General features: G+C 41.2%; 1 protein-coding gene across 2 annotated transcripts in view; it reads left to right on the top strand.

Moving 5' to 3' along the window:
- The window catches only part of NRP1 (neuropilin 1), a 215887-nt gene that overhangs the window by 87612 nt on the left and 104276 nt on the right, over nt 1-23999 (top strand). For both annotated transcript variants that reach the window (XM_040352638.1, XM_040352637.1), the window contains one exon: nt 9536-9760. In XM_040352638.1, coding sequence (XP_040208572.1) covers nt 9536-9760 — 225 coding nt within the window. The remainder of the gene's footprint in view (nt 1-9535; nt 9761-23999) is intronic.

The following is a 23999-nucleotide window of genomic DNA, read 5'->3' as shown; positions in this document are numbered from 1 at the left end:
TGTCATACTTACCTCCACTGTGCAGCTCGTTTTCCACAGAGTGGCCCTGAACTTCCTCTTCTGGGGTCCCACAGAGGCTGTCTCGGCTCCTCCCCGCTTCTGATAACCCCCTCTGGGAAGCACTCTCCCAAGGGGGTTACCTTGCGGGTGCGCTCCCGAGTCCTGTAGTCGGCGTCCATAGCCACCAACTACAGGACTCGGCCCCACCCCCCGGCCCTCGCTTTATTGGAGTTGATTGACAGTAGCGCAAGCCAATGGTTGCGCTGCTATTAATCTATCCAATGAAGAGCCGAGCAGTGATCGTAAGATGTTTTAAAAAACATGAACCTTTACAACCCCTTTAAAGAATAGTGTGGACTTATTTTTTTATTTGGCCATTTTTTTTTGGGGGGGGGGGGCAGAAACAGCAATAGGACTGCTTTTAGACCAACTTGACACATCTGCTATATGAATATCAATGCCCAGTGTATGTAGTAGATTCAAACATTACATTACTACGAGGAGCATTGCTTCCTCGTAGTAAGTTTCCACAGATTTCAATAGTCATATAAATTCATATATTTTGTTAATCTGATAAAATGAGACCAAAGTGAAAGGTTGCCATATAGGATGACATTTGGAGAACAATACTTATTTATAAGTATTATTATTTATTACTTAAAAGTTGGAGTAAGTTCTTTTCATGAAGGTTGTGCCCTGCCTTATCTCATGATCTTCCTATACTTTCAGTACAGTGGCTACCCTTGGAAAGCCCAGCGTGAGTCTCTTCATGCCCCTTCTAGCAGCTAGTGAAGTGTGATGTTGACACAGCTGCTCAATTCAACTTCACATTGATATTGAAAATACTGCAGTCTATTCCTCCTGCTGTTGGAAAAGCCTGTAGAGGCAGCAGTGTGGGATCATTTACAAGGGTTTAATATTACCGATAGTTAATATAATGCACATACCGCACGTACTCACTGTACATGTCTGGATTCAAGTAGAGCAAAGCATTAAAGGCTAAGTTCACCTTTGTTCACCTTTTTCTTTTTCTTTTTGTTTTACATTTCAATTCCCCTATGTACCAATATAGCATTAATGTACTTCTTTTGCAAAAATAAAACAGCTTCCCATTAATTCTACAGAGGCTTACCTCACTCTCTTCATAGCTGTTTAAAAACACTGCTGGATTACTTCTGCCTTACTTCCTGGCCAGACTTCAGATCATGAGTCATGACACAGGAAGGAGTTGACCAGCTGAGGGTGGATGAAGCAGGGTGTGTGCTAATGAGATCAGCTGGTCAACTCCTTTCTGTGTCATAAACTAACTTCTGTCCAGGAAGTAAGGCAGATGTAATCGGGTAGTGTGTTTAAGTAGAATTAATGGAGCTGTTTTCTTTTTTGAAAAATAAGTACCGTATATACTCGAAGCCAACCCGAACATAAGCCGAGGCACCTAATTTTACCACAAAAAAACTGGGAAAGCATATTGACTCGAGTATAAGCCTAGGGTGTCCATCTGCATGCCTCACTGTGCCTTACTTTGCCTCACTGTGTCCATGTGCATGCCTCGCTGTGTACATGCCTCACTGTTTTCATGCCTCACTGTTTTCATGCCTCACTGTGCCCATGCCTCACTGTATCCATGCCTCACTGTGCCCATGCCTTACTGTGCCCATGCCTCACTGTGTCCATGACTAGACTGACATTTAACATGGAAGGGGTGCCCGGCTTTGAAAAATCGGTGCTCCCCAGCCGTAGGTCCCCAGACAACAAACTTTGCACACTTGTAGAGGGGAAATGGGGCTACATGTGTGCCAAATTCCGGGTTCAGGGGACCTACGACCGGCCGGTACCAGGTCCCCAAATTCACCAGAGAAATTACCGTTTAACAAGGGAGTCTATGGAAGGGGTGCCCGGCTTTGAAAAATCGGTGCTCCCCGGCCGTAGGCCCCCCGGACAGCAAACTTTGTACACTTATAGAGGAAAAGTGGGGCTACATGTGTGCCAAGTACGGGGTCCCCAAAGTCCAGGAGATCAGGCGCAAAAAGGTGACTCGAGTATAACCCGAGGGGGACATTTTCAGCACAAAAAAATGTGCTGAAAAACTTGGCTTATACTCGAGTATATACAGTACATTAATGCTATATTATTTGTCTGAAGTTGAACAAAGGTGAACTTAGCCTTTAATACTAAACTTCACTGTCAGTTATTACAATTATTAAATATGGTCTACGGGCTTTTTTAGTGCTCAAGTCAATATTATACAGTATAAGGCATTTGCTTTTGTTTTACAGTTTCTATTTAGGCTCCATGCACCCTAGTATTTTTTATAAGCTCAAAAAATGCTAGAAAAATTTTTGGTAGAAAATGCTGATAATAGCATTCTTGTGCTGACTTATAGTAGCGCTTTAGTAGCTTTTAGAAGCTTTTAGGAGCATTAGCATTTTATTAGAGTCTTTACAATATACAAAGGAAAATAAAAAGCTCAAAAAAAGCTTTAAGGAGCATTTTAGCAGTGTTTAGGAGCATTTAGGAGTATTCAGCGTTCTTTTCTGCTGGAAAAAAAAAAACGCTTTAAAAAACTAGTGGGACACTAGTTCTGGTGACCTGGAGATCCCTTTTAGTTTTCCTTAATTTTGGGGATTTCCTTTAATTTCCTGTTTTGGCTTTGGGACAGAAAGTGAGGGTAAATCTCCCCAATGGGACAAAGATGGCAAAAAATAAACCTTAGAGGGAGTATAACCCTCCCTTACACTACCGTAAGTGGAAAAAAAAAGTTTTGCCTAGAGCAGGGGTGTTAATCTTGATTTCATTGTCGGACACATCAGCAGTATGTTCGCCCTTAAAGGGCCAGTTTTATCTGTAAGACTAGATGTCCAGAGCACCACCCCACTTACATTAGATGCCAAGAGCCTCCCCCCACCATCAGAGTGCTGCAGCTGCAGGAGAGGTGTGAGGGCTACATGAAATGACCTGGAGGGCCAGTTTTGGCCCACGGGCCCTGTGTTTGACACATGTGGCCTAGAGTTTCTTCTAAGTCTTTTTGTTGGCCCTTTGACCTCATGGGGGTGGGGCAAATGAACTTCTCCCATTATTAACATAGTCCTGGTGGATGTATATGGTCAAACATAAATTGAGAAGGTGGCAGAGCTCTTTTGTTCCCTTTGAGGGCGCTATACCTTTATGGGCCATTGTACGCAGAGTAGGAAGGTTAAGAGAAAATGTTTTGTTTGCTCTATCATCCTACTTAACTATTTACACTCATAAAGCTGTAGTCATACAAATTAATAACCAGTAAGGCATCAGTGATATTTCATAGAATTATCCAGAAAATACACTTTTACTTCTGAACTGATATAACTATATTTGCCTTAAACAGCAGCTGTAACAGTGGCATATCCAAGGAACGCTTGCCTGATTTAGGACTTACTTTGACACAGTATTGGATAATCAAAACCCTGCTGTGGCTTGATGTGCATTTAAACAAGTAATCTGACTTGATGCATGGCTGGAAGTAACATATTGCCGGCTAGAAAGAAATAACAGAGAGATATAAAGCTTCATTAAATCAAGGTAGTTGCTCATATCCACAGCATGTGTTATAATGATACCTGTCTCAGGACCATTTCTAATCTAAATCAATGGACTCTTCTCACTTTCCATGCCAGGCTGATTTTATCCCCCTTGCCTTTTATATTTATTTTGTACTGATTGCATGTATTCTTGTATCGAACCCTGCTGACTTGTATAAAGCACTACAACCTGGTAATCATTTTTTTTTTACTTCCTTTTCAATACCTGATCTGCTGTTGTTATTATTACACAGTTTTGCAGTTGGTAAAAACAGTCTTTACACTATATTACCAAAAGTATTGGGACACCTACCTGTACACGCACACAAACTTTAAGGACATCCCAGTCGTAGTCCGTAGGATTCAATATTGGGTTGGCCCACCCTTTGCAGCTATAACAGCTTCAACTCTTCTGGGCAGGCTGTTCACAAGGTTTAGGAGTGTGTCTATGGCAGTGGTTCTCAACCTGGGGGTCGGGACCCCCTTGGGGGTCAAATGAGGATTTGCCAGGGGTCCCCAAAACCTGGGCTGTTCCTGAAGCCTGCGGCCACCCACTCAGCCTCTTGACAGTCACCCATTCAGTTCACGGCATAGCTGGGAGGCAGGGACTAGAGGTCAGCTGACTGCTGAGGAATGTGAAGTGGGAGGGGCTGGAGGAGACCCTATCTGCTGATTTCAGCATAGGTGTCACTGCTACGAGAAACCACAAAGTCGGAGACACAGTGAGTAACACTACCTGTGATTAGAGTTACCTTTAAAAGTCTCCACTACAGTTCTCAGATGAGCAGATGGCCTTGATCAAGAGCACCTAAGTTGGCTTTCCCAACTCCCCACCAGCACTGCCACTGATCCCAACTGCCCACTAGCACTGCCACTGATCCCAACTACCCGCCAGCACTGCCACTGATCCCAACTCCCCACCAGCACTGCCACTGATCCCAACTCCCCACTAGCACTGCCACTGATCCCAACTACCAGCCAGCACTGCCACTGATCCCAACTCCCCAGCCAGCACTGCCACTGATCCCAACTCACCACCAGCACTGCCACTGATCCCAACTCCCCGCCAGCACTGCCACTGATCCCAACTCCCAGCCAGCACTGCCACTGATCCCATACTCCCCACCAGGGAGTAAGAGAAGGAATAAAAAAAGAGAATACATGGAAGGGAGAGGAAAAGAGGGGGAGGAACAAAGAAAAAGGGAGAGAAAGAATAAGGGAAAACAAGAAAGACGTCTAGAAAGGGATGGGGATAACAAACAAGAAATTAGGATAGAGAGGGATAAAAGGGAAAGAAAGGAGAACAACGAGAAAGGGTGGTGCATCCTAAAATGTACTATAAGGGGTTTTAATATTATACGAGTGGAAGGGACTCAGGAAGCGCTAAATGTCCGTGGGTTAGGGGGCGAAAATTACGTGTCTTACCTTGGGTGCCGACAACCCAAGATAGGAAAATAATTTTACTATTAGGGTATCCCCACAACTTGGGAAATTTTATCAAGGGGTCACGGCATTAGACAGGTTGAGAACCACTGGTCTATGGGAATGTTTGACCATTCTTCCAGAAGTGTATTTGTGAGGTCAGGCACTGATGTTGTATGAAAAGGCCTGGCTCACAGTCTCCACTCTAATTCATCCCAAAGGTGTTCTATCGGGTTGAGGTCCGGACTCTGTGCAGGCCAGTCAAATTCCTCCACCACAAACTCGCTCATCCATGTCTCTTTGGACCTTGCTTGGTATGCATCTATGCACTTTCTTGACTGTTGACTCCCCAGCTTTACCAGGCTGTAATGTTTATATACATATACAAGTGAAGTCCATGAAAAAGGTAGAGGAGGCTTTATTCTAAACAGAAAATACAATAGCCAAATGCCTTGACATATTTTGCACTGTTGAGCTTAGTCATAAGGCTCATATGACTAAGCACAATGACATTGAATGCGTCAAAGTCGTTGGTTACTGTATGTTCTGCTGGGAATAAAACCTCCCAAAGCTCTACTTCTTACATGGATTCCACTTGTACGTGCATATCTCAATATTTCTGCCATTATCAACAGGTAACTTTTTAAATGCTTATAATTGTATGTTGAAGCAGATCAATACATATATATATATATATATATATATATATATATATATATATATATATACATATACTGTGTGTATGTATATATATATATATATATATATATATATAGTAAAACCTTGTTTTGCGAGCATAATTAGTTCCAGAAACATGCTTGTAATCCAAAGCACTTGTATATCAAAGCATTTTTTTTACAGGGTATAAAAGGAAAGAGAGGTGCCTCTAAGTGTAGCAATAAGTTGCTAAATGTTGTATCTTCATTAAATGTAACCATATTGCTACAATTATGCCACGTACACACGATCGGTTCATCCGATGAAAACGGACCGATGGATTTTTTCATCAGATATCCGATGAAGCTGACTTTCATCAGTCTTGCCTACACACCATCAGTTAAAAATCCGATTGTGTCAGAACGCGGTGACGTAAAACACAACGACGTGCTGAGAAAAATTAAGTTCAATGCTTCCGAGCATGCGTCGACTTGATTCTGAGCATGCATGGATTTTTGACCGATGGATTTCCCCACAGACGATCGTTTTTTTCTATCGGTTTTTTAACCATCAGAAAATTTAAAACAGGTTCTATTTTTTTTCACTGATGGGAAAAAAAATGATGGGGCCCACACACGATCGGTTCGTCCGATGAAAACTGGACCGTTTTCATCAGACGAACCAATCGCGTGTACAGGGCATTAGAGGTTCCTCTCTTCTTTTTTATACTCAGTTGTGACATGACGCTACTCTTATATCAAGACATCGCTTGTATATCAAGGCAAAACTGATTAAAACATTTTGCTTGTCTTGCAAAATGCTCTCAAACCAAGTTACTCTCAAACCAAGGTTTTAATGTATATACTGTATGTGTATATATATATATATATCCAAAAGGAAGCAAATGATAAAATTCATTGATAGGGGTTTTTAATTCCACAGTTGTTCTCTTTAAGATAGTTGTTTGAGATTATAATAATAATAGTAATAATAATAACAATAAAAACTGGTACAAATTCTAATGGACATATAGGTCAAAGGTAAGCAAAATAAATCTTTTTTTTTTTTACTTGTTTCAAAGAAAACCAGTCATTCTATTCCTCTTGAGGTCAGCGAGGGTGAGGTATAAAGTGATTCCGAGACCGAAAATTCACCTTCTTAGGTTTACTTACACTGAAAGTGTTTAAAGCCAGCCTGCTGTGACATAAATGTGACCTTTTCTAATAACCCCAATAGTTAAAATTCCACCAGTGTCTCTAAACTCCCTTGAACTCAACATAATTTGTCCAATGTTATTTGAGCAAATGTTAAGCTGATGCTTTCGCTAGGGTGTAAATACCGGTAGTATATACATGGTGGGCTCTAATTTCACTGTGCTGGACCCTTGAGAAACATTAAAAATGTCAGTTGCAATAGTGTTTGATACTGACCTATACTGAGCAGTTTTAAAATATTTGTGTTTTTTTGCTTAAACTTCCAGATAGAACTTTTATGCTTATCCAAGATATTTGTGTTTTTTTTAAATGCAACCAGTATAAAAAAAATCAATCTGTCTTTATACTATCCTCCTGTAATCCCCTACACAGCAGGACTAAAGTTGGTCATATACTATCTTCTTATTCAATTTTCTTTAGATTTAACTTGTAACAACTATGTAGTGCAAGGGCCAGCCCGATTGCATACAAATTGAAAGTCTTTAGGTTTGACCTCATATTATATGGTTTTGGTAAATCTAAAGGGAAATTGTATAAGAAAGTTGCATGATGTATGGCCAGCCTAAAGCCTTGTATACACGGTACGATTGTTGGCAGGGGATTGTCTGTTGACAGACTGTTGTCCTAAAATCTCACCGTTAGTGTACTCCTTGTAACAGTTGTTGTCCAACTTTCAGCCAACAAATGTTGGATAAGAGGCTAGTGAATTTTAAGCAGACAACGGTCTGTTGTCTGATTTTCGTATTGTCAGTGCACAAGTCCGTCACACAAAAGTCGAAAGTACAACACGCATGCTCAGAATCAATGCTCACCAAACACACAATTAGCAGAAGGGGCCCAAAGGGTGATGCTCAAGAGCTGTAATTCCTCATAGTACGTCACTACGTTCGTGTTTATGGCATGACAATTGTGTACCGTTAGTATGCAAGACAAGATCCAGGCACATGCCCTTTTGACGAAAATCAGACGCTCGGTTGGCCAACAATCGTACCGTGTGTACGAGGTTTTTTTTTTTTAAATTTGGGGTGAAGCTCCCCTTAAAATCCACACCAGACCTGAAAGGTCTGGAATGGATATTTGGGGGGAACCCCACGTAATTTTTTTTTTAAATTGACGGCGGGGTTCCCCTTAATATCCATTCTAGACCTGAAGGGCCTGGTAATGGAATTTGGGGGGACCCCACGCTATTTTTTTTTTTTTTTTATGAATGAATTCGCTCTGAATTGCCAGAGCCGACAATTCATTATAGCCGCAAGTCCTTTTTTTAAAAGACTTTTTTTCCTTTCAGAAATGACACTTTGTGCAGAGACAGTTCTATGTACTGGAAACATGCGCTATTTCACATGCTAACTTTACACCCCCCCTAGGTACGAAATTTAAAGGAATATTTCACTTTTATTGTTTCACTTTTAGCATTAATAAATTCACTGCTCCCGAAAAAACAGACGTTTTTAAAACTTTTTTTTGCATTGATACATGTCCCCTGGGACAGGACCCAGGTCCCCAAACACTTATTAGGACAATAACTTGCATATTAGCCTTTAAAATTAGCACTTTAGATTTCAAATGTTCGGGTCCCATAGACTTTAACGGGGTTCTAAAATTCACACGAACATTTGGTGTGTTCGCAAGTTCTGGTGCGAACCGAACAGGGGGGTGTTCGGCTCATCCCTAGTGCACACCCTAATGCAATATATTGGCTGCAGCATTCATGATGGACTCAAGTGGGATAGCGTATGTGAAGGTAAGCCAATGAGGAGGAAGCATATATGGATGCTTGTGGGGAAAAAAATCACAGATGTACACTAAACAGATGCCGTGAAATATAAAAAAAAAATTGCTTGCAGGAAGGTTTGCAATAAATGAATTTTATCTGAAGGTGGATAACCCCTTTAAATCCTTCAAACATAAAATTTGCAGTATTGCACTAGGTTGTGTTGGTATACATAATTTATGCAACTTGACATGTCCCTGCTTTGATGTAGATAAACCAAATATATGTATAGTTTATGCATTTACATAAGCTGTTTTATGTGAGAACTTTCTAAACCAGCTAATTCTCCCAAAGTTTGCAGAAGGTTAGCATATGAACACCAATATGAATGGACCTGTGGCCACACCGACTGTAATCGGACAGTTTATCATGCCAGCGCCCAATAGAAAACACTTTACTGCTCCACCTGTGTCAACATTGTTTAGAAACACCCGTTCACCCTGGATACGACCAAGAATTGCCTTTCACATTAACTTGGTCATAAGGCAGAGGTCACATCTGGCACAGTTAGAGGTTTTCTGCAGCACAAACGTAGACGAAAAAATTCTCCCTCTACATCGCCCACTTGTGCGGAGTCTTCTCCGTAATTCAAAAATAAATGGCTGTCAACCTCCAGCTTTAAAGATTTAAGATTCAAGGGGCTGTAATTATATCTCGAGGGATACGTCAAGATTTTTACAAGTTGAATTTTTATTGTTCCCACATGACTTAATATTTGTCACAATTCTTCTGCTTAAATTGCTAGGTACAAATGGAAATTCAGATCCGACTAGCAGGCTTTGGGAGATGTGCTAATACAAAACCCTTGTTGCTTGCAATTAGTTGTGAGAACTGTGGAAATATGAAATGAAATCCCCAGTCTCCGTAGAGCAGGTTTCAGCTAACCATGTACATATTTTTTTCTCTTTTTGTAGGTCCGGAATGCTCCCGCAATTTTACAGCACCCTTCGGAGTAATAAAATCTCCTGGCTATCCAGAAAAGTACCCCAATGCTATCGAATGTACGTACACTATCTTTGCGCAAAAGATGTCAGAGATTATCGTGGAGTTTGAAGGATTTGAACTTGAACCGGACTCTAATAGCCCAGGCCGGGCATGCCGATATGATTACTTGGAAATATGGGATGGATTTCCTGGAGGTAGGTGACTTAACACCTAACAATATGCTAAGAATTGGAACTTATTCTCCACAGTAAGCAAGCCTATTTCGAAGTTTAGTGCAGGCTTAAATTGGCTCCTGCTGCTGTCAATCACAGCCAGAGAGGGTGGCGGAGCCGAGCCCCGTTCTGTGTGTATTATGGACACACAGAAAGGAATCAGGAGCGAGCACGGACACGTGCCCTCATAACAAGTAGATTGCTATGGGGCACTCAGCAAAGGGGAGGGACACCCAAAGCACCTGCGTGGGAATCAAAGAGGATCGAGGCTGCTTTATGCAAAACCCTTGCACAAAGCAGGTAAGTATAACATGTTTGCTTTAAAAAAAGAAATAAGACTTTAACATCACTATCAAACTGTGAATAATGTGCAATAAAACTAAATAAAAAACTGGTAAAAGCTAAACTACCTAGGTTAATTCCTTAAAGTAGATTGCTATGGGGCACTCAGCAAAGGGGAGGGACATATTACAATATGTATGATTTTTCCCAAATGAAAACCAAATTCACAGTTAGAATTCAGTTCACTTGAGAAGAATTTCCCAAAGTGCTCTATCAAATTTTTGCAACACTGTGGCCTAAAATAAACTCCAATTAGACCCTATTAATGTTCAAGTTCTTTCATTGAATTTTTAAATGACAGATCCATGCACAGTCTGACATGTTGGATTGGTATGGTAGTAACCTGAATGTCATGCTTGCCACCAAAAATTTTTACAGACTATAGGTCAGTCTTCATATGTGTTGTGCAAAATGGGAGGAGTGAAAACTGAAAGCTCTTGAAGACTCCACAATGAGATATTCCCACCTGAAATCCTAATTTTGCCCAACTGCTGCTGCCATCACAGAGCCAATTATAGCATTTGACGGAAGTGATTATCTTCTATAGTGTAGATAATGAAAATAATTTTTCATTTGTAAAAGTCTATTTAGCATATTTAAAATTAAAAACCTTAAATCGTGCCTGCTTGTTTGACTCAGCTCTACAATACCGCTATTTTGCTTCAGGTGTGACAGGTTTGCTTCACACTACTGCTCAGTGTCTGTGGGACTCCATGTCGGTATTATCATTCAATCGTTAGAAGTGCTTTTCAGTAAAAAAGGAATTGGAGTAGAAAGTGCTGTTTAAGCACAGGCAGTTCTGAGGGAAATTGGTGCATGAAAGTTTCCATGTAGTAGAGATGAAAGCTTGGCAAGCCCAGTGACTTCTACAAGTGGTAATGTGCAACCAACTGTCCCTCGCAGCTCTCTGCTCGCAGCACTGAACACAAAAGGCATCTTTTCAGCACGCGGTTTTCACACTTTGGATCCAGTGGCCACGCCGGAGAACAATGCTGTCCTTTTCTTTTCTCTGCACATAATCTACATGTCGGAATGACTTGTGTTGTAGAGCAGAGGACGTTACGTAAATATTCCCCAGATATCATCTGACTGAAGTCAGATCTTTCTCCGAGATAGATGCAAGTATAGAAGCTGGTAATTAGTTGACATTTGCGAATTGTCATGTTCTTGTATGATTCAACTCTATTTCATATAACTTTAAATAAAAAGTGATGGCTTAGTATATTATATTATCACTTTTGTTATCATTTCCATCACTATGTAGCTCCCAACTGTCTCCCATTTCAAAGGCTCCAAAACCAATACTCTCCTTACTTCTCAAATGTCCCTAGGTTAGGCCTGATGTTGGGACCCATATTTAAAGTGATATCAATAAAGGCTTGCTTTTTTTTGTTTTTCACATTAATGCATTCCATGCATTAAAGCAGAGTTCCACCCAAGAATGGAACTTCCGCTTTAAGCGTTGGTGACCCCCTGACATGCCATTTGACATGTCAGGGGGTTTGTGCGCCTGCATCACTTAATCATGGGACAGGTGAGTGTCTGGTTTTTAAAAGTCAGCAGCTACACTTTTTGTAGCTGCTGACTTTTAAATGGGTGGAACTCTGGTTTAAAGTGAAAAACCTCCTGTGCTGCAGCAGCGCCCCAGAGCCCCCGTTATACTTACCTGAGCCCCGTAATTCCCACGACGGGAACGAGCACACCAGCTCCGACCGGTGTCTCGTGTCCTGATTTGATAGATTGACACAAGAGCGCGCCCACATGGGTGTCCGCGAAGGAGAGCGCTTCTCCGACAGGGGCACTTTAGAAGAGCCAGGAGCGCCGTTGATGGACCGAACCTTCACAACCACTTTAAGATTGAAAAACAAGTGTTCAAGTGATAGCAGTATCTCCTGTAGAGCCGGTACACCGGCTCTAGACTAGATCCACCACAGATCACTTTTCAGAGCCTGCTGCCTATGTGGATAAGCCTAACATAGGCTCTGTACATGTGGGCATCTTAACTGCCTCATAGCCCAACTATAGCGAGCTGTACCCTAATCACTTATATTAATTTGCCCACATATGGCCAACCCAACATAAACAAGGCAACTGCTGTATATTACAGAAATCACATGCATCTTGCTTGTTCCCCAGATGAAATTCATATTTTTTCATGCAAAATATGTTTTTTTTTTTCTTTCAAGTGGGCCAGACATTGAATGCTGCCGTCTGTGGCAGCTAATGACATTTCTCACCTCTGCAGAGCAATATATTACAGCCAAGAACATTTCCTTCCCTGAACATAGACGGAGATCTTACATGTTAATTAGTTCTCAGAATAATAGAAAACCAATGTGTTATATAGCTGAAGTTTGCATGGTAACAGGGGTGTGAGAAACTGTATCAACTTTAAATAATATTAATGAAATCTACAGAACTGCGCTGACAGAAGCAATCTGCTCAGCACTGCTGCAAGATTTCTATTTTCTAGAGCTAGATTTAATCCTATAAGTCACAGATCTATATCTTACCTCTAGAGAACTTCCTAATCACGCAAGTGTTTAATTTTTCCATTTGGTGTTGGTGCCTATGTGGATTGTTCTACAAGATGTGTGGTCTTCTAATTTGCTGTGAATCATGGACCTAGGGGGAGCGGAAGGCAGGAGACCTCTCATCACTTTTAATGTACTTGTTGAAGAGAAATATCAAAACACCATTTACTTCGCTGAGGGCCCAATCACACTACTGTGGTTAAAGCAGAACTCCTAATTTAAAGCAAAATTTAAAAATAAGTGCTCTATATGCTCAAAAAAATTAAAGAAGCGGCATTTGCAGCAATACTTACCACTTTTTCAGGTGTTGTCCCCTGAAGACATTCTGCTTTGTACAACTGCTGCTCTTCGAGGTTGACTGATGTCTCAGTGCCATTCAAACCACTTCCTGTGAGCCCAGGCTGTCATGGACACACCCCCTAGGGATGCATCATCACATCGGTATAGGCTTTAATAAACTTTTACTTTTGGAAAGCATATATAAGTATGGGGCACACCTATCACTTGCTTTTGGGTGCTTTAGGTGCAGCATGTTAACAGGTACTTTAAAGGCATAGATCCAAAAATGTACAAGAAAACTGCCTATTCAGATAAGGGGCATCTGTAGATAAAAACTTTGACCAAAATTGAATCTTGTCCTTGATATAGGTGTAGGCCATGTTTGTGCCTCATGCAGTCTGACTGGGATACAACTAGACATGTGCACACTGAAATATTTTGTTTCGGAATTTCGTTTTCGTCCAAAAAATATAATTATTTTGTTATTTACGAAATTCATTTTTATTTATTTTGTTTGCATTCCGAAATTAATTAAGGTCAAATCTGTCATTTGATGACTTATGGTGTCTATCAAATGTTCTAAGAAGATTTGATGAAGCAGCTAAACTGTACAACGCCGAAATTGTACATTTCAGGTTGAATGCTCCGCCCACAAGCTATAGTAGAATTCTAATGTTGTATGACTAGTAATAATTATATTTATTAATTATTATTACTAGTCAACCAACATTAGAATTCTTCTGTAGCCTATGGGCGGAGCATTTGACCATAAATGTCCGCTCATGGCGATCGTATGTTTTTAGGTGCTTCGTCGAATCTTCATGTCTCTTTAATGTCAAATCTTTTCTCTCTATGTCGAATAATCTCGGATTGATAGAGTTAGGTTAGGCACATTCAACCACAGGTTCGATAGACACAGATCGCTATTGTCACCGTCATGTCGAATCTTCTATCAATATCGAACCTTTAGCAAGGGAATTATTCAACTTCAGTCAAAGCTGCACAACTCTTATCTGCATATACTTTTTTTGGGTAAAGATAAATTAACCCTTTTAGCCCTTTGTATTTTTTTAGATTTATCTGACATGTGGCAACACAAATAGAATACAGGTGTCACCTAACTGCATTAGGTGAATGGAAAAGGAAGGCATAGGTATGTGTTTTTAAATGTCAGAAGGAACAAGTGCTTTAGTACATTTAATAGATATTTTTGTTTTGCAACATTTCCTTGCAGCCGTACTCTGGTATAGGCAATCATATCCCTACCTTATATCGCAGGCCTTGGCAGTTCTTCCACAGGAGCAGGAAAGCCACAGGTTGCCCAAGCCTATTGAAAATTACGAGGAGAGCGATTGTGCCCAGGCGTCTGCTGTTCTCGTTTGAATAAAAATCCTTTTTCTCAGATCGGCAGAATATTATTTCACACCCGCAGCTGTGGGTCTATTGCTACAGCCGTCTTCAGCAGGCAAGTTTGATTAAAGTTTCTCACCTCTCCGTGGAGCCGGAACACATCACCGGTTTGGCACTCACACGTCCCAGAGTGGGAAACAAGTAGCCACTGTTGTACCAGCAAATTCAATCCCATAAATGGAACATGGAGTAATGTCTTGCAACACAATAAGATCCTAAATAGGACACAGACATACACATCAACATGCCTGTATGTATATATATACTCTTGATATTGTTATACACAGTATATTATATTTATATAGCGTGAATGTTAAACATACAAACAAACATGCTTTTATTGATACAATTGTCAAAATGTTTAAAGTGATATTAAAGTCAATTTTTTATTTTATTTTAACAAACATGCTATACTTACACCTGCTCTGTGTAGCTGTTTTGCACAGAGCAGCCCCAATCCTCCCCTTCTCGGATTTCCCGCCGTCACTCCTGGTCCCTCCCTTCTGAAAAGTGCCCCTAGAGCAAGCAACTTGTAATGGGGGCACCCAAGTTGCAGCTCTGTGTGTCCATTTACACACAGAGCCGCGGTTCTGCCCTGTCCCTAATTCTCTCCTCATTAGTTCACTAGCTTTTGGTGTTTTTCTATAAGCTTGTGTCACACTACACTTACCTGTTATTCTCCTTAAGAGTGTTCGCCAATGCTAATTTAAATGCATCTGTCAGTGAACAAGGGCACTTGGCTTTAACAATAGACAGGAGTCAATAAGAAGAAGTCTTACATGCCTTTATCAAGTGTTATGTTCTAGTCCCTTTGTACACTGACAGGCTGGTTCTCCTTGTACCCTAGCGCTACTAGAACCATAAGTGCAGCATTAGCTCATACCGCTGCACTAAATTATATTCGAAAAGTGATTTACAATTAGAATGAACCCATGTATTTGTTTATCCCCTACTCCCACAGTGTTTTTCAGTATAAGGAGCCATAGCTGTAGCTGGGGAAATCAGGCATTTAAGCACAACCATATAGAATTTTTTTTCACTATAACAACTTCAGAGGCCATAGGGTATTCAGTTACTATTAAGCCTGCAGGACTAAACATGACCAGGGTTATGATCTCAGTTGGGCTTCTTTAAGGCACCCAGCAGACTTTGCACATATGTATATCTTCCTCATACATTTCCAACTACATCTTGGCTTAAGTGTAATGACATCATCGCCACCTCCAATGCTGCTTTCAGCATTAGAATCATTGCAGCTTGTATTGATGCTGAACCATTGTAATTCAATTCTTTAACAGGGCCAATGCTACAACCTCCACTGTGCTTTTTTATGCCCTTTGTACACACACATCACTTCTTGATACATATAGGCTCCCAACTGCATCTTGGCTCCAATGTAACGATATCATCACCACCTTCAATGGTATTATCATGCATCATGGATTGTCAAAGGCATGCTCCTGCTTTCAGTATTAGAGTCAATGCAGCTTGTTTTGAGGCTGAACTAATGTCAACCAATCCTTGAACAAAGCCAGGGCTACAACCTCCATTGGTCTTCTTTAAGGCACCCAGCAGCCTTTGCAAACATGTATCGCTTCCTGATACATGGAAATTTCCGACTACATCTTGTCTCAAGTGTAATGACATCATCAGCACGGCACCTTCAATGGTATTAACATGCATCATGGATTACCAAGGTTGTGCTGCTGCTTTCAGAATTAGAATCATTTCAGCTTGTATTGATGCTGAACCAGTGTCATTCAATTCTTGAACAGGGCCAAGGCTACAACCTCCACTAGGCTTTTTTAAGCCATCCAATGTCCTTTGTACACATATCACTTCCTGATACATAAAGGATCCCAATTGCATCTTGGTTACAATGTAATGATATCTTCACCACCTGCAATAGTATTATTATGCATCGTGGATTGCAAAAGGCATGCTGCTGCTCTCAGCATTAGAGTCAATGCAGCTTGTTTTGATGCTGAACCAGAGTTACGGAAATCCTTGAGCAAAGGACCACCCAGTGACCTTAACACACGTGTATCACTTTCTGATACATGAAGGCTCCCAACGGCATCTTGGTTTCAGCGTAATGACATTACCACCACTGTCAATGGCATTTTCATGCATTGTGGATTGCCAGGGGTATGCTGCTGCTTTCAGTCTTAGCATCATTGCATCTTGTTTTGATGCAGAACCATTGTTAATCAATCAACTATTAAGCCATGATATCACTGAGCTATGAATACAAATAAACAGATTTGCTACACAAAACAGCAGCCTGTATTGGGTGGTCACCCGTGGCTCGATATTGAGTAGTTTACAATTATTTCTGCTTTCTTCTAAAAATCTTTAGTGCCCGTCAAGTTGCTTTTGTGTATGAAATGATAAGATCCAAACACAAAAGAACAGCTTAAGAGTATGGGTTGATATGAAGATAATCATCGCATTTTTTTCCCTCAGCGCCTCCGGCTCTCCTGCCTTTAAGGAACGTGTGAGTGATACTGAGAGTGAAAAGTAATTTAGAAGAGTGTGCATACAGTTTCAGAACTATTGCCTTGGCAAGCCATCAATGCTTAAGTCAATAAAATAAACACACTTTTGAATGAAGGCACTGAAAGCACTGTCTTCCAATAGATGTTAATGCCACTGCAAATTAAACACTCTATTAATCTCTTTTATCTCAACTTCTTCTGCTTCCTGTCTAACTTCGCTGTCATTGCAACTTACAGCTGGAAAAGTAATGTGTATATAGAAATGATGGAATGGAGACTGTTAGAGAACAGACCAATCCAAGAGGGAGCAGAGTATAAAAAGAACTATAAACAACTTAATAAAACAATATTTCACCAGTAAGGAGCTTGTAATGCAATTACAGAGCAATCTTCAAAAGATTTATCTCCATTGTATGTAAAACGGAGCAATCTATTGCAGGCAATTATTTCCTTCTTTTGTGATTTCCATTTACATGTAAAAGTTTTTAATATATGTATTTGTATTGGTCTCATATCTTTAGGATTTATGATACTTAACGTCATTTTTTATTCTGTGACATTTTCAAGTGGGTGACACAAATATGGTAAATACCTTAAAGTGAACCTTTGTTTACCTATGCAAGGCAAAGTAACAGGTTCACTTTTATTTAGCCCTTCCCAACAACATCTACTTGTCTTCTTTTCACTCCCCTATGGCTCTATTCACCTGCCAAGAGCTGCCTTAGAGCCACTGCACCCAGGGACAAACTGGCCATCGGGACTACTGCGAGTTTCCCAGTGGGCCGATGGCTCAGTGGGCTGGCTTTAGCGACAGCGGACCGCCACACCCCTCCGCTCCTCTGGCTCTCCCTCTCCTCAGCGCTCCACTCCCTCCCCGCGGCATTCACCTCTTCTCACTCCCCGAAACGCTCACCTCCTCTCCCTGGCTAGTTAACTTCAGCGTGACTGAATACAGACATGCTCCTCGGGAGTCACACTGAGAAACTCATCATACGATCCGGAAGGACGGCGGCCACACACAGCTGTGACATAAGCTTCCTCGACACTCGTTCCCCTGGTCTTTCCTTCCCCCGCTCTTCAACCTGCTGTCTGCTGCCAAAGAACAAGTGCTGAGGAAGCTGTGTGTGGCCGCCATCTTTCCGGTTTGTCTGGCCACCATGGGAAAGACCTGTCAAAGTGGGCCAGTCTGGATGAAGTCCATTGCCAAATTTATGTCCCAGTCCAGCCCCGACTGCACCCATAGCTTAAACAGGACTATGGACAGCACTTATTGGCCATCTTTTGTCACATGCTCCTCCATACTTGGAAGCACCATTTATCTGCTCCTCAATACTTGGAGGCACCAGTTTTCTGCTCCTCAATACTTGGAAGCACCAGTTATCTGCTCCTCAATACTTGGAAGCACTAGTTATCTGCTCCTCAATACTTGGAAGCACTAGTTATCTGCTCCTCAATACTTGGAAGTACCAGTTATCTTTTCCTCAATACTTGGAAGCACCAGTTTTCTGCTCCTCCATTCTTGGAAGCACTAGTTATCTGCTCCTCAATACTTGGAAGTACCAGTTATCTGCTCCTCAATACTTGGAAGCACCAGTTTTCTGCTCCTCAATACTTGGAAGCACCAGTTATTTTATTTGACCCCTGTCGCTGAACCGAGTAGGTAGGGAATGATATGCTGGAGGGGAAATGTTAGTAAACCTATCGTATCCCTGAATGGAAAATGCACTGGTTTGCATCAATGAGACCCTGTCATCGTGAAAAAAAGGTGTATGGAAAATAAGTATTTTAATGCTGACCTGTCCCACTGCTCATGTCATTTTTATAAGCGTATTTAAGAGATTGCACTGCCTAAAGAATTTCCTGTGTCTCACACTTTCAGGAGTGTTAGATACTTGGTCCCCCTCTCTGTTCTGAGGTTCCTCCCACTGACCCCTACAAGACACAGTGATGACATAAGGACTGACAGAGGGAACCACAGTGCTCAGCAGGGGACCAGGAATCTGACATACTCAAAACAGTGCCAGATGCTGACGATACTTCAGGCAGCAGAATTTCTTGAATTCAGTGGATAATGGTGGCATAGGACATGTAACGATTCTAAGACTTTTTCCATACAGCTTTTAAAAAAAAAATTGTTACTGATAGGGTTGCTTTTAAGTAGACCTATACCAATTAAAATGTAATTTCATTTAGTAAATACTAATATTTACTGCAGAACAAAATAGTGTTCCTGACTTCCTCCAGTGGCCATACATGCGACCAATTGAAGGCATTGGTCATGTGATCTCTGCCAATGGTACCTGAGACAGTCAATCTGCTTCCCTGCTTATGTCATGATCCTCTACTTTGGCAGAGACCCAATGCCCTTTGTTGTCAGTGTGATAGTTGAGCAATAAAATTGACACAGATTTTGACATATAACTGTTACCTTTACAGCTCCAAGGACATAATTGTTCCCCGAGCATATCATGTGACTAGTGTTACTAAACAGCAGTAAGACTCAAGGCTAAGGATTCTTAAATATATTGCTAAGGAATAAGTTTGATGGCAGTATTTAATACTGTATGCTTTGTAATGATACCATTTCTAAAAGTACAACTAATCATATTCAATTTGTGGATAATGTTGCTGTTGATACTTTAACCTTTTGTTTTAAACAGACCATGAGTGAAATGTACTTAGCGAAATGTACTTAGCACGAGAAGCTAATTGATTTGTTCCTAAGGCGCTGTTTGGCTGTAGCACATTATTATATTGAAATGTATAAAACCTGAAGGCTGTCGGACAGAGAGGACAGTAATTACAGTAGCAAAGAAGCACTAATAATAGATGTTTTCTTTTAAATCTTCTAACCCTCTTGGGCAGTCATTGGGCAGTCATTGGACACCAACACATGCAATAATTGTCTGCTGTGTGACTTGAGGGATCTACTAAGTTGGTTAGGTTAATGATGACACGCATGATGTTATTCAATCTGATTTGTATTGATAATACAGTTTTTTCATTAGCTGTTCCTTTCTTCTGACACCTGCCACACACATACTCTTGATTTTTTATTTAATCACTTTTTAAAACAATTATATAAAAGAAAAAAAACAATTACCACCGATAAAAATACATTAAACCCTTCATACAAATAATAGGAGGGTTGCAATTGTGGACCTTTTAAAACGACTAGAATGTCTGCCAGAGTTATCCAGCTGGGTCCATATTGTTGCTGGTCCTGTACAACTTGTGCAGTTATGTATACTGATTAGTGTGCTGTATAGTTAGAGATCACCTACTCTGGATCTGAACACCTAGGACTAAGAGCAGAGTAATGTAACAGTTTTCCTTACTCTTTCAAGACGGAAGTAGAGTGAATAAACTGTCCTTATCAGCTTTAACTTGCCTTGTGTGACATCTCATCTTGGTGGTGTGATACCAAAGCTGTGAAAAGTTTCAGTACGTTGGATGACTTGACGAAGGTCGTTGGAAAGTACTTAGTTTGCATTTAACATTCGATTTTGGAAAGAATAGACTTTCTCACACAAAAACTACATACACTTTGAGAATTTTGTTCTATCCAGCTCCTTTGAACTTTTCATCACTGCAGTCAAAAATGAACCCACCAATGATTAGAAAATCAAATGAAATTTTTTAAAATGAAAACAGTTTGAACAAAACTCTACTAGTGTATGGCCAGCTTAAGACTAACTAGTTGACTTTGGTAAGCCCTGGTTCACACTAGAACGTAGTGAGGAAACCCCATGATCTGTGCGTGTTTCCTGTGCCATGTTCAAAATACACTGCCCTTGCGATCTGCAGTTGGTCGTCAGCACAATATTAACGACACCCCAAATGCAGGTTGCAAGCACGGTGCGTTTGCCTGCACCAGATTTCATGGTGCAAAACTACCATGCGGTCTGGATGCAGTGCCTTTCCAAAAGTAGTGCATGTACCACTTTGGTGCGACTGGAGCCCATTCAAAATAAATAGGCTCAAATCACTCCTCATTGAATCGCATGTGAATTGCACAAGAATTCAGTGCGCATTCTGTTTGATCCATAGGTGATTTCTATTTGATGTTTGGGCTAAGAGGTAGGCGAAAAAAGATGTAACATGCATGGGCACTTTTTTGGCATTTTGGTAAAGGTAACTAGAAGAAGGTCGATACTGTTATGCATTCTGCTCATAGATATGAATAATGAGAAGCCCAATGTGGTACAAATGCTAAAGTTTTCGAGTTTGTAAGCTCTAACGAGCAGGGCCCTCTAATCCCTACTGTATTGAATTGTATTGTAACTGTACTGTCTGCCCCCATGTTGTAAAGCGCTGTGCAAACGTTTGGCGCTATATAAATCCTGTATAATAATAATAATCAAGTGATATGTAACATTGTCCAATCTTATACTAAAGTGGCATTTGAGTTTCTGATGAACATAGAGCTTAGTATTCAGGCCAAGAACATTTGGCAGACATGGGTCAAAAACTGTTTTCTCGAGGCAGTAGTTAACCACTTCCATACAGGGCACTTACGTACCTTCCTGCCCAAGCCAATTTTCAGCTTTCAGCACTGTCGCACTTTGAATGACAATTGCGCGGTCGTGCTACATTGTACCCAAACAAAATTGGCGTCCTTTTTTACCCACAAATAGAGCTTTCTTTTGGTGGTATTTGATCACCTCTGCGATTTTTTTTTTTTGCGCAACAACTAAAAGAAGACCGAAAATTTTGAAAAAAATTAAGTTTTTATTTTTTTCTGTAATTTTTTTGTAAATAAGTAAGTTTTCTCTTTCAATTATGGGCACTGATATGGTGGCACTGATGGGCACAGATGAGATGGCACTGATGGACATCGACGAGGTAGTACTGACGGGCACAGATGAGGTGGCACTGATTGGCGGCGCTGGTATGCGGCACTGATGGGCACACATAGGCGGCACTCATGGGCACACATAGTTGGCACTGATGGGCACTCATGGGCGGCACTGATGGGCACTCATGGGCGGCACTGATGGGCACTCATGGGCGGCACTGGGCACTCATGGGCGGCACAGATGGGCACTCATGGGTGGCACAGATGGGCACTGTGGGTGGCACAGATGGGCACTGTGGGTGGCACAGATGGGCACTGTGGGTGGCACAGATGGGCACTGTGGGGTGGCACTGATGGGCACTGTGGGGTGGCACTGATGGACACTGTGGGGCGGCACTGATTTACTTGTTGCCAGTCAGTGCCCATTTGTGGGCACTGATTGGCATCTTTTTTTTTTGCATCCTTTTTTTTTTTCCCCAGACTTTTTTTTTCAGACTTTTTTTTTTTTTTTTTTCAGACTTTTTTTTTTTTTTTTCAGACTTTTTTTTTCTCAATTTTTGTTGTTTTGCCCTTCCCTGGTGGGCATCCCTGGTGGTCCATGTGGCGATCCGAGGGGGGGTTGCGCTGATAAACAATCAGCGCGAACCCCCCCTGTCAGGAGAGCCGCCGATCTGCTCTCCTCTACTCGCGTCTGTCAGACGCGAGTGAGGAAGAGCCGTCGGCGGCTCTTCCTGTTTACACCGTGATCAGCCGTGGTTGGACACGGCTGATCACGTGGTAAAGAGTCTCCGTGAGAGACTCTTTACCGAGATCGGTGTTGCGGGGTGTCAGACTGACACCCCGCAACAACGATCGCCGCGATGCGCGCCCCCGGGGGCGCGCAGCGGCTAAGAATCCTGATGACGTCATATGACGTCCGGTCAGGATTCTACAACCACTTTGCCGCCGTCAATCTGTCATTGGCGGGCGGCAAGTGGTTAAGTGACTCAGTGCATGGTGGATTTCTGAGCAAGAATATGATTTTGTATTGAAGTTTTGCGTCTTTTTTGGATCGTATTTGTACACTATTGCAGTCGCACCTATACTGCCTAACAAAAAATATGTTTAGAAGAAATATAATAACTTAATTCTATCCAATAATTCTATCCAATAAGATTCATTTGAAATCAACCTGCAGGTTATTTTTTAGTCCAATTAGCAGACTGGGCACCTGTGCAGCTAGCAACATATTCCTTAAAGCAGCACCTAATCTGCTTAGTGAAGAATGAATTCCTAAACAGAGCATTAGTTTGTTATGGGTGATCATTTTTGCAGTTTTTATATAGCTAATGCCGCATACAAACGATCATTTTTCAGATTGAAAAAATGTCCAAAAAACAACGTTTTTCCAACTTCATCATTAAAAACGACGTTGCGCACACACCATCGTTTAAAAAAAATGATGAACAAAGTGCAGTGACGTACAACACGTACGACGGCACTCTAAAGGGGAAGTTCTATTTGCCTTTTGGCTGCTTTAGCTGGTTCCGTGTTAGTAAAAGACGATTCGCGCTTTTTTGTCTGTTACAGCGTGATGAATGTGCTTACTCCATTATGAACGGTAGTTTTACCAGAACGAGCGCTCCCGTCTCATAACTTGCTTCTGAGCATCCGCGGGTTTAAAACGTTGTTTTAGTCCACAAGCGATCATTTTTTTCAACCCGAAAAACTATATTTTTTAAAACGACGTTAAAAAATGCAGCATGTTCGAATTTTTTTTTTGTCGTTTTTTAGAAGCCGAAAAATTATGAGTAGCCCACACACGATCATTTTAAATGACGTTTTTAAAAACGTTGTTTTAATTCATGCCGAAGAATGATCATGTGCACGCGGCATCAGGGTTTAGGCCAGGCAGTAAACATGGCTTACACATGACCAAACTTGGATTCCCTGAGACACTGCTTAGGCTACCTACTTGCAAACGTGTGCCATTGTGAAACGGTTCTAGACTTTCAATGAGCATAATAAGATTGGTTACGGGCATAAATACTGACTACATTAACCTGTCTTTTGTATTGCTTAATCTGCAGACAGACCGTCATGCAAATAGATTCTCCATTTGTACATCTATATTGATCTGTAATGAATTCATGTCTGTAGTTTTGTTTTTCCCCTGACTTGACAATATGCAGACTTTCTCCATAGAGGCCATTGATAGACAGGAAAGAGATAGGTCGTATAAATATATGCATATAATTAGCTACCGAGAGATAAGCCAAGTATAATTACTTCCTCTCATCCACTGTTGACTAGACATTTGGGCAGCGGTTGTTAATTATAAGCGTTAATAATAGATTTGCGAAGATGATTTGCCACAGTTC

The sequence above is a fragment of the Rana temporaria genome, chromosome 5 (assembly GCF_905171775.1).
Source record: "Rana temporaria chromosome 5, aRanTem1.1, whole genome shotgun sequence".
Taxonomy (NCBI): domain Eukaryota; kingdom Metazoa; phylum Chordata; class Amphibia; order Anura; family Ranidae; genus Rana; species Rana temporaria.
This window is presented reverse-complemented; position numbering and strand designations above follow the sequence as displayed.